The 18096-nt window shown below is 31.1% G+C and overlaps 1 protein-coding gene across 1 annotated transcript; it reads right to left on the reverse strand.

The window, feature by feature from the left end:
* Nucleotides 1-87: 87 nt before the first annotated feature.
* Nucleotides 88-3515, reverse strand: LOC123205948 (pentatricopeptide repeat-containing protein At3g02330, mitochondrial-like). The gene has a single exon (XM_044623024.1). It carries the CDS (start codon nt 3420-3422, stop codon nt 762-764), a length of 2661 nt encoding a protein of 886 aa, XP_044478959.1. The 5' UTR covers nt 3423-3515; the 3' UTR covers nt 88-761.
* Between the last annotated feature and the right edge of the window lie 14581 nt (nt 3516-18096).

Raw genomic sequence — 18096 nt, forward strand, 5'->3', positions numbered from 1 at the left:
CACATTTTACATGAATTGATATGGACAAAAGTTTTAACATGGCAAAAAGGAGACAGTTCCAAACAAAATAAAGGGTCTAAACAAGTCTAGCCAAATAGAAAGTTTTCCCTACAGATTATTTGTATAAATAACTGAAATTCCAAAATCGCCCTAACATTACAAATCAATCAGTTCCTAACATAATTATAATATCATAAAATAGTAAAAAAAAAAAAAAAATTAATGTTCCTATCTCAATAAGCTTACCAACAATTCATGGGGCCAGCTTATGTGTTGCATACAATTTATGCAGCTCAATTGCTAACTTAATTTCAGCTGTTTCCTGCATCAAATTCTGGCAGTACCAAATTTTCCGAGAATTCAGCTGAACACTAGCCTTACAAGGTCCAGCCGGTAACAAAAGCAAAAGGCGTTGAGTATAGAGCTGAATGCGATAGCAGAGCAGCAATGCTGCAGGTTAAGCAGTTGACTTACCATCATACCTCCTCCCTTTTTGTTTCCAAAATGAAACATAGTGGCTGCACAAGCGATGCAAGCCATACACTGGCTGCACGAACATAACTGTAATGCAGTTAAGTTGGAAAGGCCAACATAGGAGCACACTAGCTTGGGAAGAGATGAAACATGGGATGCAGAGATCGATCCAAAGAGCTCTGGACGTTACCATAAATACAAGATACAAATTTGTTTCCAACTAGCCGGGTTTTGCCTTTTTCTCTCTCTAGAGGACGATTTGGGAGTACTGAATATTTATTTTAACACTATAGATTGCACATCCAGGTTCTGGACTCATCTTGCTGCTCAAGTTCTTCTGCCTCCTCATTGAGCAAAAAATCTGAATCAGGGACATATCCAGACCACTTCATTTCGCCAATTAGCATGCCAAGCTCCTCATAAATTTCTTCACATTCCGGATGAGCTTTATCCCCAACAAGAAATGTATGTACCTCATCTTTTACTTCAATCCAGCTGCAACCTGGCTCTTTTTTCAGCTTATTCTGCCTCATCATCTTCCTCATACATGAAACTTTGTCCCACATTCCAGCATTAGCGTAAATATTTGAGAGAAGAATACAAGCAGAGGAGTCTTGTGGGTCCATTTGCAAAAGAGAATTGGCTGCCTTTTCTGCCACATCTACATTGCCATGGATCTTGCAAATGCTAAGCAGAGTTCTCCATATAACATCATCTGCTTCAAAGGGCATCTCTTGAATAAGTTTCAAAGCCTCTTTAACTTGGCCTGACCTTCCTAATATATCCACCATGCATGAATAATGCTCCAACTGAGGATCTAAACCATACTCACTCAGCATTATATTGAAGTAATGCATCCCCTTCTCAACGAGTCCCATGTGAGCACAAGCTCGGAGTACTGAGACAAAAGTTGCATGATTTGGCTTCACATTCTCATGTTCCATTTGCTCAAAAACCTTTAGGGCATCATCTCCATAGCCATGCTGAGCATAGCCACAAATCATGGCATTCCATGTTACGAAGTCCCGTTTTGGTGCTTTCGCAAATATTATCTGTGAATCTTGCATGTTTCCACACTTCGAGTACATATCAACGAGAGTACTGGATATATAAACATCTGATTGCAATTTTTGTTTAACAATTTGGGCATGTATTTGCTTGCCAAGTCCAACAGTTGCCAAATTAGCACAAGTATCAAGAACTGTTGCATAAGTGAAGTTATCTGGCTTTACGCCCATTTCCAGCATCCAAGAAAAATATCTTTGAGCATTCTCACTTTGTTTTTGCCCTGAGAACCCAGAAATTATTGCATTCCATGAAACCAAAGTTTGTTCTTTTGTTCTGTCATGTATCTTCTCTGCTTCCTCCATCATCCCACACTTACTGTACATATCAACAAGTGTGCTTCCAACAAACCAGTTCAACCCCATTCCTGATTTAATAACTCTATTATGGATCTCCATACCATAATTTAAAGCTTGCTGACCTGCACAAGCTTTTAAGACACTGCCATAAGTAAATTCATCAGGTTCCATCCTTGCATGGAGCATGGAAACAAAATAGGATAGCGTTTCCTCTTCTTTCCCATTCTGTTCATGAGCAGCTATTATTGCATTCCAGGATACAGCATCCCTTCTTTCCATTTCATCAAATACATGACAAGCTTCAATCAGAGCTCCACATTTACCATACATGCCTAGAATGGCATTTGCTACACAAATATTTGATGTAAGAGTACTCTTAATTGCTAGTCCATGAACTTGAAGCCCTTCCACATGGCCTTTAATCACTGCACATGCACTAAATGCTCCTGATAAACTTATTTCATTGAAACCAAGACCAGATTTCTGCAAAAGCAAAAATAACTGCAAAGCTTCACAGCCTTGTCCATTTCGAGCATAACCGACAATAATGGCATTGTAAGATTGCAAATTATGATTGGGCAAGGAGTTAAACAACTTTCGAGCATCTTGTATATTGTTACATTTTGCATACATATCCAAAGTGGCAGTTCCAACAATTGCATCTGAAGCAAAATCATTTTTAAAAGCATGGGCATGCAACTGAGTACCTAATCTAAATGCAGATAATCCTGCACACAACCTGAAGAGACTAGCATAAATGGACTGACTAACCCCAATTCCCTCCATTTGCATCTCCGTGAACAATTCCAAACCCTTAACAAAGTCTTCATTTTGAACACAACCTGCAATCACAGCACTCCAAGAAACCCAGTTCTTTTCAGAAATTTCTCTAAACAGAAAAAGGGCATCTTCCAAATTCTTGCATTTTGCATACATGTCTACCAAAGCACTACCCGTTACCACATCCTTATGAAAACCCATTTTCATTGCAACGCTATGAACCTGAACCCCAACATTACTGTCCTCCAAAATCGAACACGCTTTCAAAACAACAGCAAAACTCCTCCTATCATATGCAACATCCACTCTCCCCATCTTTATAAACACCTCAATAACCTTCACACAATCCCCAGCCTGCAGATACCCTGAAATCAATGAATTCCACGAAACTACATCTCTTTGGGGCATGGCCTCAAACAATGAATTCGCAACCCCCATTTCACCACACGTAGCATACCCAAAAATCAACGCATTCCATGAAACAACATCCCTCTCAGGCATCTTATCAAACACCTGATAAGCGGAGTCCAAATTGGAGCATCTTATGTACATTTGAATCAAACAGTTGGTGACAAAAATAGTGGGTTTGAACCCAGATACCATCATGCGAGCATGAGCTTGTTTTCCAGGGTTTTGCGCTCGGTGATGGGTGCATTCTTGAAAAATGTGAGAGAAGGTTTTCGTATTCCGGTTGGTGGGTGTTTTTGTTTGCTTTTGTAGAGTAGATGTAGAGAAGGAACAACTGGGTACTGCTTTGTATAGAGATTGCGATATGAGTGAGGCTAGACGAAGATGATTTCCCATGAAATTTGGAAGTCATACTTGGGCGGGGTTTTCGACCGTTACTTTCGAGTTCAAGATCATGAGCCTCAGCTCCTCAAAAGGATTCTTCGACTAAACGCACCGTTCTCACTTTTTTTTTTATTAACAGAGGAGTCTTTATGAGATAATATAATATAATTAAATAATAATATGTATCTTAAAATATATTAAATTAATATGATACGATAAATATATCATATAATATAATAGATATTATGATTTGAATTGTACATTTTTTTATAAAAAATAATAATATAATAAAAGTATATATGAGAAATTTTTAAATTTATATACTTTTATTATATTATTATTTTTTACAATTGTATATATTATTCAACTATTACAATTGTATTATATAAGACATAACAACTATAAGACAATATACTGAACACGTGTTTATAAAAATAAATGATAATTCATATCGGTACTTTAACTAAAACTATAAGAGAGTGGAAACCAGTTAAATTGCAATTGAGCCAAGTAGAGTTGAGTTAAGTATTGTTTGGTTTGAGATTAACTCAAGTTTGATATAAAAACGATTCACTTGAATTCGGTTTAAGTTTAGGATGAATACAGTTAATTCAAGTTTGGGTAAACAAATTTAGTTAAACCTCATAGTATATATATTTATCAATTATTTTTTATATTCAAAGTTGAGTAAGATTTTAGGGAGTAAATACAAAATTTTAAAACTTTTAAGAATTTATTGATAGTTTACTTAAGATAAACCATCAACACGTCTCCAAACATAATCAAGATTAGAATACGAGTAGTATTAGATATACAACTTTATATATATATAATGATATATCATTATATGATTAAGTAGTTTTAAATTAGAGATAAATAACACCGAATCACATAATGATATATTATTATTTGTATATAAAATTATATATATTATTTTATACGTATTTTAATTAATAAAAATTTAGATATTGACATCTTGGAGCCACTTATGTAACCATGTAGGAGATGGTTAGACGAAATAAAATTTACCTATATATGGGCGGAGAAAGAAGAAATAAAATTTATCTTTAAGATTGAATATGATTCGAATAGATTTGGACTCAACTCGTCATTTGGATCGAATGAATCAAGTTTGAAACAAAGATTGAGTTTATTTTTATAAACGAATTGAGTTTAAATCGATTTGAATATTTAAGTTTGAGTTAGGTTTAGATTAAATCTAAAATTAAGTTATTTTTAAATCGAATTCAAATATTAATTTTACAAAACGAGTTAAGCTTGGGTTAAAAGAAATTTTCAATCATCAATCTTAAGCAGACCATCGTTTGGACTTGACTTTCAATGAATTTAGCCCTATGTTAAAATATTCTTAAACAAACTTCCAGGACAAAAACGTTATTAAAAAAAACTCTATAATATAAAAGGTAATTGAACCAAAACTTAGGGATGGCATTGTAATTATTGCCAAAAAGTCTTCATTATCCAACTTCCAGGATGTTTCCGTCTACTTTCTGTCAAAAGGAAAATTTTGCAGAATTTAAAGCATCCTCATGCCACCTTCCTCCCAATTTCCATGGTAATTCATTCATTTTCCTCTGAACTTTCCCTGAAGCTTCAAAGAAATCTTCCCCACTTCACACTTCCTATATATCCCACACATACAACTGCCCTCATCACCATTCTCATATACGCCATTGGGTCCATCTGTTGTTCCCAGGATGAAATTCAGATCACTGTGCACAACCGTGCTGCCCCTCAGTCACGCCGTCCCCGTCGTGTGCATAAGTGATCATCAGGGGTGGCCACAGCGAGTGCTCTACTCCGACGAATTGATATTCAATTTCACCGTCATTGCTCCGATGCTAATCTTGCGGCTTCCGATGACATACATCGATGGAAATCTAGTACCGACAGTTATATTTGACGATCAACAGTATACTTTCCAGGCATTCCTTTTATGCATTGTGGGGGCCTGTTATGGCTCTGCTTACTCCATTTTTCTCCGGGAATCAAAGCCAAAGATTGCAGGCGTTGCTCATACTTTTGCTGTAGCTTCCATCGCCATAAGTGTAGCACTTTTCTTTTGGGCCTCTGCCTTCTCAGGATTCAGGTCCTGCCTTCGATTATTCCCTAGTTTTGCTGCATAAATTGCCTTTTACAATAATTTTTTCTGCGTTGGTTGTATGCACAAATTAAGTATTCTGTATATCTCAAACATAACAAGAAAAAGGCCAAAAAACTTATTCCCACGCAACGTTTAATTTATTGACAAAATCCCACCGATTAACTGTTACCGTTAGTTACTCCGTCAGATACAAGGGTAAAAGTGACTATTTAATGATAATATTAAAAATCGTATATTTAGCATCCAGAGATACGCTCATCTCTCCCAGAGTCTCCAAAAAGCCAAATCAGTACACTCTCAAGTGTATCGAGCTTTTAAAAGAAAAATATCTGAAGTCAATGCGATCATCCTAACATAGGATTGACTTTTTAGATTTGAACTAAATTTATTTAAATTTAAATTTTATTTAAATAAGTTTTAAATAAATTTAATTCAAATAAATTTGAATTTAAGTTTAATATTTTTTGAATTTAAATTTGAATTTTAAAATATTCAATTTATAAATTTAAAAAATATGATATAAAATAATATTATTTTAATTTTTATATATTAAAATAATATTATTTTAATAACAAATTAAAATAAAAATTTAATTTAAATTTAAACTAATTTCTTTTGAAACAAATCAAACTTAAACTTAGGTTTTATTTCAAACCCATTCTTAGGAGCAATACCCTCAACAGTACAGTCAGTGGATAGTTTCAGCGAAAAAAAATCAATTTTATGAGAATGTTAATGCATATGGTTAAATTTCGATCGAGGATCGAGAAATTTTGATACGGAATCAACAGTTTGGATCGTTTTAGAGACTGTGAGAATTCAGATCCTGACGCGTGGAGGGTGCAATCGTCATTTCACTCTAAACGGTTAAAAATCTTCAATTAAAAATTATTTTTTCGAATTGTAAATGAACTTGAAGGCGACACGCGGACAATTGGCTTTATGCTTTAGGCAGGAGAAGAGAATTCATTTCGTTTCTCTTTCGAAAATCCAGTGCAAGTTTGTCTGAGGGAGAGTTTTCCGTGGGTGAAAATCTTCAAAGAAAACACAACCACGGCGGCGACGACGACGACATCAACGAGTACGACTAGGAAAGACGTGCTAAGGATCAATGATTTTTTGAGTTCTCTTTTACGATATTTGAGGTATGCGACGACGGTGACTTATATTTCTTTCTGAGACCGAAAATTTTGTTGACAACGTCTTACTGTTATGGAACTGTTCTCCAGCGACATTTTAGATCAATTATTATGAATGAAAATTTGTTTCGAGTTTCAAACACTGCTTCGAGAATTTTGCATGCTCCTTCATGTTTTCAACATAAAATGCAGAATTCCGAGCAAACTAACATTCAAAAAAAATTCTAATTAAATTGATATAATTTATCAAATTTCATTTTATAAATAAGGGGTAAATTTGTAATTTCAATCAAAGAGTATAAACGTGTGATCTAAAATTTATCAACTTTTCAGGGCATCTGTAATTCATTTTTAATCTAACAGAATTGGAAGGAGGGTCAGATTTTAAATTTTTAAAAATTAGCGGATGAGATTTGGCCGAATTTAACCTTGCTCGGGAATAAAGGATAATTTTGTAATTTTAATTAAAAAGCGTATATAGGTTTCTTTAAATTATTTATTGAGAAGATATGAGTAAGGATGCAAAATAAAAGTAATAATTTAGAGTGTTCATGACAAAAATAGTAATTTAGACAAATTTCAACTTGCCAATTAAGATATTGGACTTGTTTTTATAAACAAATAGAGTTTAAATTGATTTATACATTCGAATTTGAGTTAGGTTTAAATTAAATCAAAAATTAAGTTGTTTTTAAGTTGAGTTAAAACATTGATTTTACAAAATGAGTTGAGCTAAAATTAAAGAAATTTTTGGTCGTAGATTTCAAATAAACTCTTGTAGGATTTGACTTTGATCGAATTCAACCCTATGTTAAACTATTTTGAAACCAAACTTCAGGGACAAAAACGTTATTAAAAAAATTTTGCAAGATAAAATAGTTAAACCAAAACTTGGGGATGTACTTGTTATTATCCCCAAGTAAAGTTTTCGTTCTAATTACCCAACTTCCAGGATGTTTCTGTGTTCTTTCTCGGGAAAACGCCACTCTTCTGTAAAAAAGAAAAATTTGCAGAATTTAAAGCACCTTCATGCCGACCTTCCTCCCAAGTTCCATAGCAATTCAACCACACTCTACTGAACTTTCGCTGAAGCTTTAAAGCAATCTTCTCCACTTCACACTTCCTATATATCCCACATACAAACTACCCTACCCTCATCACAATCCTCATAAACCCAATTGGATCCATCTGTTGCTCTCAGGATGAAATTCCAATCACCATGCTCAACCGTGCTGCCCGTCAGCCACGCAGTCCCCGTCGTGTGCATACGTGATCATCAGGGGTGGCCACAGCGAGTGCTCTACTCCGACGAATTGATATTCAATGTCACCGTCATTGCTCGGATTCTAATGTTGCAGCTTCGGATGACATACATCGATGGAAGGCCAGTACCGAATTTTATTTTTGATGATCAACTAGTCACTTTCTACGCCTTCCTCTTATGCATTGCGGCGGCCTGTAATGGCTCTGTTTACTCCATTGTTTTCCGGAAATCAAAGCCAAAGATTGCAGGCGTTGCTCATACTTTTACTCTGGCTTGCATCGCCTTAAGTATAGCGATTTTCTTGTGGGCTGCTGCTTTCTCAGTATTCAGGTCCTTCTTTTTTTTTTATTTTAAGTAAGTAATTAGGGGGTTTCGAACTGGGGACTTCTCTCAGTAAGTTCTACGGTATTCAAGTCTCGCCTTGCATTATTCCTTAGGACTGTTTTTTACAATAGTTTTTCTGTATTTGTACTATGTATGAATTTACTATGTATACATATATACCTCAAGCATAATAAGAATTGGGAGAGCAAAATTAGTATTAAATTAACAAAACTGATAAAATACTAGAACGTTCAAAAAAATATTTGAGTTTGAGTCTCGATCATATTTGTAAAACATTCATTTGATTTACTTAAAAAAATAATAAGAATATTAAAGTCTATTGTTGCATAATGTTCTTAATTTCAAAAGCAATTAGTCAATACAAAACTTTGTCCTCTCATATTCAGATCGGTAAATCTTTAATGATGAAACATAACTAAATTCGCCAAAACCAAGATTACATATCAAATAAGTGAAGAAAAATTATTAGCAAAGCCTACCTTAATCCTAGAGGTGGCAAAATGGGCGGATCACGTCTAAATACAGGTATATGTTCTAGATTTTTGGATCTGTATTTAGGAGTAATGATTTTTGTAGGTGGATTGGGTATGCTTGCGGGTACTCATGGGTCACTTTTTTTTTTCTATTCATTTTCTTTTTCCACTTTAATATCAAACTTATAATATATCTAATATAAATTTTACATATTTTCTCTTCTTTTGATATGAAATGAACTCAAATCCACCCTAAAATTAAAAAATTTGTTGTGTTAAAAATAAATTTAAAAAATATGAACATTAAACATTTTGTTAGAAATATTCATTTTATGTTTAACGTTAAAATTCTTCAAATTTATAAGAAACATTTTTATAATTTGAAGTAAATTTTTGTTTCTCCACATAATATTTACGTATTTGAAAAGAAAAATATTGAAAATTAAGAAAATAATATATGAAAATAAAAAATAATAAAAAAATTAATATTAGGTCGACCCGTACCCATCAGGTTGGGTACAGGTTTAGAAATCATCACCTATATAATTTGACTCGTACCAGCTTTACCCGCACCCATATCAACCCAACCCACACTTGGCCAAACTTGCCAGGTCTACTTAATTTGTAGCAAAGTGAAATCACATGATTGATTATTTTTTGTGTCTAGAATCTATTTGGTGTGAAAATCTCTTTATATTACTCAGTAAGAAAGTCTCTTTTTCATGTTTTTCTATAAAAAAAATGCGTAATTTTTCATCAACAAATCTATTTCATTTTCATCAAGTGTTTTATTTTTGGTAAATAATTAACTATAGAGTTTATAAGTGTGGTAAAAACTCGAATCTAAATTTTCTCTTTAAAAATTCTAATACTTTACAAATTCTGTTAAGCCCCGATTTATCATTAAGCTTGTTAAACTCCACATTTTCAAATAGAGTTTACAAATTTTTGAAGGCAAGTCCACTACTTTGATTTCCATTTATCCTACCTCTTCAAACTCAACTCATATGTTTGTAGTGATCCAATTAGCTTATCCAAGTCCATCTTCTCCATATCTCTACAGTATTCAATGGATGTGACTTAGAATACACAACACCTTCCTAACAATACTTTCACCCCTGAGCATAATTAGGTTTTCAAAGTGTGTGGTTAACCTTTTAAGCCGAGTCATTTTTTCATTGTTTTAGTTGCTTCATTTCGAATAAAAAGTTTATCACAAGAATTGTTAACAATGATTTCACATTCACCAATAACTTTTATTTGATTAATTGAAACAACATTAAAAATGGCATCGATAGTTCTAAATTTTGAGTTAGCGAGTTCTAACTAAGTATTAGTCCATAGTTCAACAGGTTTGGGTTTGAAAACACCATCATCAATAACTTTAGGGGGTGATAATCCATTTGCAACAAATACCCAAAATCTTTTATCAATCAATTTTAAAAAAGAATGCATCCTTGCTTTCCAATATGAGTAATTAGTTCAATCTAATATAAGAAGTCTAGTTTTAGACTCTCATTCATGAAACATATCCATTTAAAGGAAGTAACAAGGTTCATTAAAGTTAAAAACAATATTAAGTAGAATAACAATCTCACAATAATATTTTAGAGATTTAGATGCCACTTTGATACCAATTGAATGTCTACGATATGAGTTTGATTGGACACTTTAGACTGTGTTGGAGATATTAGTCTTTCATTTCACTCTTAAACACACACAATCGACAAACACTAATTATGTAGAACATTTTTTTATATATATTCAATAAGATTACAAGATTTCTCTAATTTTATATATGTTAAATCGCTTATGTTCCCAAATTAAGTTATTTTATATATTAATTTGATGTTTGAAACCATTGTTTTTTTAATTATTTTTTGTTCTTCCATGATTCTCAAAGAAGATTAGATATAAATTATAATGGTAGTTTATGTTTGTTTGAATTGGTTATTTTTTGTTTGGTGGGGGTGTTTTTTTTTTATAGATTTTTAAAATTACAGTAGTGTTTTTATAGTATTTTAAAGCTTTATGGACAGACCTGAAATAAGTTCTAAGCCCAACTCAATTTAATGAATTAGGCATGAACTAAAATTTTGAGGCCCAAATAGACAAACTCGAAGTCTGAACTTGAAAATTTTTTTGGGTTCGAACTTAAACAGATCATATCTAATTCAATAGGTCTGATTGCCATATCTAATTGTTGGCGTTCTGTTCTAGTGGAGGATCATACATTGTTATTAGGTTTGAGTACTTTTACATCGTTGTAAATTAGACACGTATACGAAATAGTATGTTCATTAAGAAAATCATAATTAATTAAGGCTATTTTGCATGTTTATATTGACAATCAAAGGTGCTTAACAATGAATATGTCTACCATTTGACCACATAGTGATCAAACAAGGATTTTTTGAAGAAACTAGGTATGAGTTGCGTTTGTTCATGATTGTAATTATAGCATTAATTACTGATAACAACATTAGTGAGCAAATGCAAGAATTAATGCTATATATCCAATGTTATGATCAGATTCAGTTGTGCTCAAGTTGCATTGTTGGACTCAATCAATCATTTATATCCATTTTATAGTGAATTAATCTTTATCCACTTCAATTATACTATAATAAATTAATACATCAATAGCAAACGATGATTTTCTCACCTTCGTGAATTCACCTAGATAAAGACTAATTTTTTTTTTGACAAAAATGAGTCCGAAAGAAGGGGAAGAGAGGAACAAAAAATGTTGATTGTTAGAGAAAGAACGAATTTACTAAAAAATTGAAATTTTATTGAGAAAAATATAATTTTTTAAAGTTTAATACTAAGAAAATTTTTAATTTTTAAAATTTAAATAAATGAGATAATTTTTTTATCATTAATTAAATGATGATTTTACCGTTAAAATAATTTTTTTTATTAATTTTAATAATTTATAAATAAATATTTAAATTTTATTGGTAATGGTTTGAAAACAAACTAAATTTTAAATGGAAATAAGTCTTTTAACCTATACTAAATTAATACATCAGCAGCAGAAGAAAGAAACAAACTTGTCATTTTCACTTAATTAATGGAACAAGTCTTATTTACGGCTCTCATCGTGTCCACAAAGCCAATCCTAATCAAACGAAGCACTAATGGTCCTTCTTCACTCTCGAGAAACCTAGTGGCTCTTAGAAGTGGCATTGCCTCGTATTTCTAACAAGCAAAGCTCCCTTTCTCATGAATCCTTTTCATTAAGATATTTTTTATCTTTAAAACAGTGAGGGTGGGGACTTGGAAATATTACTTCAATCATTTTGAGCTTGAAAATGGTAGTAAAAGATGTTGGAATTTTGCTAGCCCGTTGGTTTTCTTATATCTATAAGGGAAAAAGAACTATCTCTTACCTAAATTTTAACGCAATCTTAAAAATATACCTATAATAGATAAAAAATTTCAAACACCTTTTCATCTCTAAATAGTTATTAAGTTTCTTGTTAAATATAGGGGTAAAATCATTATTTTACTGTTTATATTAAAGTTATATAATTTTATCGTATTTTTCTACTCCGATTTTATAAATTAACATTTTATTCTTATACCTGAATTTTGAAAAATGACTTTCTCTCCCCCTCCCCCCCCACTAAAATCCCTAATTTTTTTCACTCTCCCTCTAACACCGACTATGATGTGGCTGGAGGGAGAGTGATGCCTTCACTGGACAACGGACCATCATCCATTCTCTGGACAATGCTCGTTGTCCATTCTAGACAATGCTGGTCGTCCATTCTGGACGACACTTGTCATCCAAAATAGACGACTCTCTATTATCCAGAGATTTGGACGACGAAACATCATCTAGATTTGGACGACGAAACACATCTAGATTTGGACGATGCTGGTCATCCATATTTGGACGATGAAATGCGTCTAGATCTGGATGATGCTCGTCATCCAAATATGGACGACGGTTGTCCTCCTTGGAAGATGAGATGATCGTCATCCAGAGGTCAATCTTGGGACGAAATCTCCTTCGTCATTGGTAGGTCGTCACTGGAGAAAGTGGTTGGATTTTAGGGGGGAAAAGTGAATTTTTTTTAAACTTAATTCAGGAGAAAAATGTTAGTTTTTCAAATTAAAGAGATAAAATGAGATAAAATTTTAATTATTTTAATATTATTGATAAAATAATGAATTTGTCCCTTAACCCTAATAGAAAATATGTGAGTATATCCTAAGAGACTAAACTTTGAGTAGATATTTAGGTTTTTCATCCGTCATAGGTATACTTTTAAGATTAGACTAAAACTTGGGGTGGGAAATTGTCTTTTTTCCCTATTTATAATATTAAAACATATATATATTTGCATCAATATTTGTCACTTTCTCTTTGGTTAACTTTGTGCATGTGTGTGTGTGTGTGTTTGTCATGCTCTAAAATATAAGTTTCGAGCATTAAAACTTTGAGAGAGAATATCAAGATTCGAACTTCTATCACATTTATAAAATCTTCACTTATCTAGTATAATAGTTATGAATCAAGTTATTGTGCCTTAAGATATACCTGTTTAACTAATTTGGACGAGTTCCTTGCTTTTTAGAAAAAAAAAAACTGTAAGTTTCATGTTGGTAGCGGCGGATAGCTGACGGTGGATCGCCTGTTTTGCCAAAATTTGGCCATGCATCTACATCATACTGGATGGTCACTAGCCAGCAAAATGAAAATGAATATTATCCCTAGCATTTTCAAGAGGTTAGTAAGGAGTTTTAGGCCTGCAAGAACATTATACATGGCCTTAATCTTAAAGAGAGTAATACTATCAAGTGGGGTAACATTTCATCTCTTAATTTGCAGTGATTTCAGTACCCTGAAAAGAGTAATGTCATGTATGAAAATAATGTGCATAACTTTGTATACAAACAATTATATATCATCGTGTGATTGAATAAATTTAAATTAAAGATAAAATAATATTAAATCATATAGTGACATGTTATTGTTTGTATACAAAGTTATATAAATAGTAAAAGAAACTTGGCCAAAAGACTTATTCCCACCTAAGGTTTAGTGTATTCTCAAACTTTTATCCGCTAAGTTTCAAAAACCTAAATATTCATCCATCAACTATTAAAATTAATAAAATTTGCTAAATCTAAAAGTAAAAACACCATTTAACCAATAATATTAAAAAAATTATCTAATTTCCTCATTTAGTCTAAAAAATTAAATAATATGCTCTCATCCAAAAGTTTAAAAAGTTACATTTTCTCCCTAGGATTTGCATTTTTTCCCCTGTTTCTTTGGCAACTAGAGCCAACTAACCTCCATGCTGGTGCACCCTCCCATCTCCCGGACAAGGATGAATAATCAGCCAATCGGAAGTTGGTTGACAATTTGTTGGCACAAATATGTTTTTCAAATTTTTTGGAAGAAAAAAATTATCAATTTTTTAAATTAAGGAGGGAAAATGAAATATATAACTTTTTAATATTATTAGTTAAATAACGTTTTTTCTTTTAAGATTTAACGGATTTTGTTAACTTTAATAGCTGACAGATGAGTATTTGAGTTTTTGAAACTTAACGAATAAGAGTTTGAGAATACACTAATCCTTAGGTGGGAATAAGTCTTTCGGCCAAAAAAACTTCATGGTATTCGTATCTAAATGTATTGGTGGCCTCCTAGGCATGTGCCGGACTTTATACATACATGTATACGTTTACTTTTTGTCCCTTACACAGGGAAGATACAGGAGAGCCAGCATAAATGAGAAATATCTATGTTACTTAAGATTTAAGAGTTGTGGAGACAACAAGATTGAACAAGATAATTGTGGTCTGAAATCTAGTGATCAACGAAACCAATAGTGGCATCATTTTGAGTGATTGAAGATGATTTTATTCTCTGCATGACATGAAATATGGGTCAAAAAACATCGGATTATGCATCAACATTCAAGTTAATGACTCTATATTTCACAATTACCATCATTCTATTTCTTGGCTTTTAGGAAGATAGCTTTGTTCAATGCGAAAAATCACACCAACCAGAAGCCACTAAGTTGTGATTCGTAATTCAGCGTAAGCAATTAACAAAACACGTGTCGGGTATCTATGACTAGAGTTTGCATATAAAAGTTGTATTAAAGTGTAAGAGTATAAGAAGTGCTAAAAGTGAGTTAAATTATAGAGCATAAATAGAGAGAACAAATAGCCTCTTCTTCACCTTGTAATCTTCTTTGTTCATAATGTAAAACTTTTCTTCAAATACAGTCTGGTTTTTCTTGATTTAGGGTCTCCATGTGTGTTCTTGTGTTCCATTTGTCATTTATTCTCTAGGTCTCATAACACTAACACTTGATCTAATTTTTGTCACTCTTGACATTTTGAAATGCTTGCTTCACGTAAATTAAACTGAAACTCCTCCCTTGACTAGAGCTCTTCCTCAAATTGCTTCACAAACCCTCAAATTAGTCATGAACCTCCACTTTGGTACTAATTGTTTACCTTAAAGGGGTTTTTGGTTTGGGTAATGTTTTATTATCAAAATAAAAATATTATCTTGAAGATAGATTACTTAGAAGATTACTAGATATAAATGATTATTATGTTTGATAAAATTTGATATGTATAAATAATTATTGTATTTGATTAAAGGTAATAAAAGATTACTAGTAAATTATTTTACTTAAATGCCCTTAAATATAATTATTTTTAAATATTTTTTATATTATTTGTCATATTAATTAAAAATAAATTTATTTTTGTCTCAAAAAATTAATAAATAATAATATAATTATAATAAAATTAAGATTATCTTGGTAATCTTTAAATACCTAAAGTGAAAATAGTAATCAGATTAGTACCTATATTACCTGTCACGTCAATATTGATAATAAAATATTACTATAATATTTTATTACTGATAAACAAAACAAAGAAATAAAAGATAAATTATCAAGATACTCTTAAAAAACTCTAATCAAACGCCTTTTAATATGCACAACACCCAAACCCATGAATAATATAGCAAACCTAAAAAAGATAGTGTTTGAACCAACCCAAAGTGGCATACTCCAAATCCCAATAAACTAATAAATCATAGATCAAACTTTATAATTGTGTCATTTTTAAACACGAGAAGTCACAAAAAAAACTACTCACTAACACTCTATCCCCACAACCTAATTACAAATTTTTAATAGCTATTGGGTTTTCTATCCATATCTTTCACTATTTGTGATTATCTAATTAAAAACAAAATAACCTATTTATAGTAATTAATTGATGTAGGACAAAAAACTATTTACATTTTTTTATAAACTCAAGTTATGTTGGCGCACTACTTAAATTCATGAATGGTAGAGCAAGCCTAATTAAAATAGAAAACTGATAAGTATTTGGTTTGATCCAAACCAAAGTGACTTATTTTAAAACCCAATTCTTTAATCAATCGATTATTATAACTATATGATTTTTGAGGGAAAAAAACCTATAAAAAAATATGTCTTTTCAGAAATGAAAAATCTACAAAATCTTTTTCCAACGATTAAATCTCAAGAAACTCAATTACACTTAATACTTCATTATTGTTCTATTGTTGTCTTTAACTATTTGAAATTACCTCATCAAAAAAACAAAACAACTTATTTATAAGAAAAGACCCCTTACAAATCTTCAAATAAACAATGTGACAAAAGTGCCGTTTTCGACTTTCTTTGATTTTGTTATATTTGTGAAATATTAACTTATTTAATGCAGTAGTTTAGATTTGATCACTGTGCTCTGAATTTGCTCATCTAACAAATATAGGTGAGATCTCTGATTACAAAAAAAAAAAAACTTTCTTTAAAAACATAATGTGAGACAAAATTCAAAGTACAATCTCAACGTTACAGTGTGTACACAAGGTATCCTGAGGACGATAATTTGACATAAACAACTGCAAGTTAAATAGATTTTGATTCCAATTCTACAATGAGTCTAAAAAATTAAAACACAACACTAATTACAAATTGTCTTATTGATATTGATACCAACTCTAATGTGTTTACTTTCATGGATGACTGAGAAATTTATTCTTATAAACACATCACTGCCATAGGATTGGCATAATTTTTTTTCAGTGACATCAGATTCTTATATTCAAATGTGTATCTAATTTCGAATACCTAATTAGACATTCAGATAGTGTGTTATTATGTGATTATGTAATTTTCACTTAAAAATAAAATAATATTTAATTTCTTTATTATACATCATCAAAATATTTAATTAAATACGTAAAACTAAACGTATATAGCATCGCTAGTATGTATTAAACCCTATAAGGGTAAGGAATTAATAAGAGGGGTGATTAAGATAGTTGGAAATGATTAAAATGAGAGAGGACAGCTAAAATTACGACAACAAACAAAATTACAGGAAAAGGACTGTGATAACGATGAATTTTCCAAAACTTAAAATATAAGGAAATAATAATTTATGTACATATATATTATTTATGTACATAAATGATATATTATTATATGATTAAATAATTTTGAATTAAGGATAAAATAATTTTTAATCATATGATAATAGATTATTTATATATCTAAGTTATATATAAATAAAATAAATAAATAAATAAATAAATATATATAAAATAAATAAATAAATAAATAAATAAATATATATATATATATATATATATATATATATATATATATATATATATATATATATATATATATATATATATATATATATATATATATATATATATATATATATATATATATATAAAACCAAACCACCCCTATGACCCACGAAAAAATGTTAGTGTATGGAGACAATGTTACAAGTACGTAAGCAACATGAAAGTTATTGTAAATCTAATTAATCAATTAATTAATTGCACCCACTCAACATTATTTTAATAATTATCTTGTATTAAGTCAAGCTTATCCGTTGTCCACCAATCTCTACGGATTTCAGCACCCTCTTCTACCACATAACCTTCTTGGTGTTAGTGGGCATGAGGTATCCAATTTTATATTTGCATTTTAGCTACTTTACATATTGTCACAATGTCACCAATGAGATCACTAATTTCTTTTTTATTTCTGTTTTGATTGAGAAGTCTTGGTTATAATGATTCCTCAGCAAGTATGAACATAATAGACTTATTGGAATAACTTATTTAAATTTTATACTTCAAGTTTTGTTTGTGAATTTATTTCATTTATATTTGGAAATAATTATTTTATCTTTTATTAAAATTACAAAATTATCGATACCATTTTTAAAAATTATTAAAACTTTATGTAGTTTTAAAATATTATGTTTTGATTAATTTTTTAGAGGTGTA

The sequence above is a fragment of the Mangifera indica genome, unplaced genomic scaffold, assembly GCF_011075055.1.
Source record: "Mangifera indica cultivar Alphonso unplaced genomic scaffold, CATAS_Mindica_2.1 Un_0020, whole genome shotgun sequence".
Classification (NCBI taxonomy): Eukaryota; Viridiplantae; Streptophyta; class Magnoliopsida; order Sapindales; family Anacardiaceae; genus Mangifera; species Mangifera indica.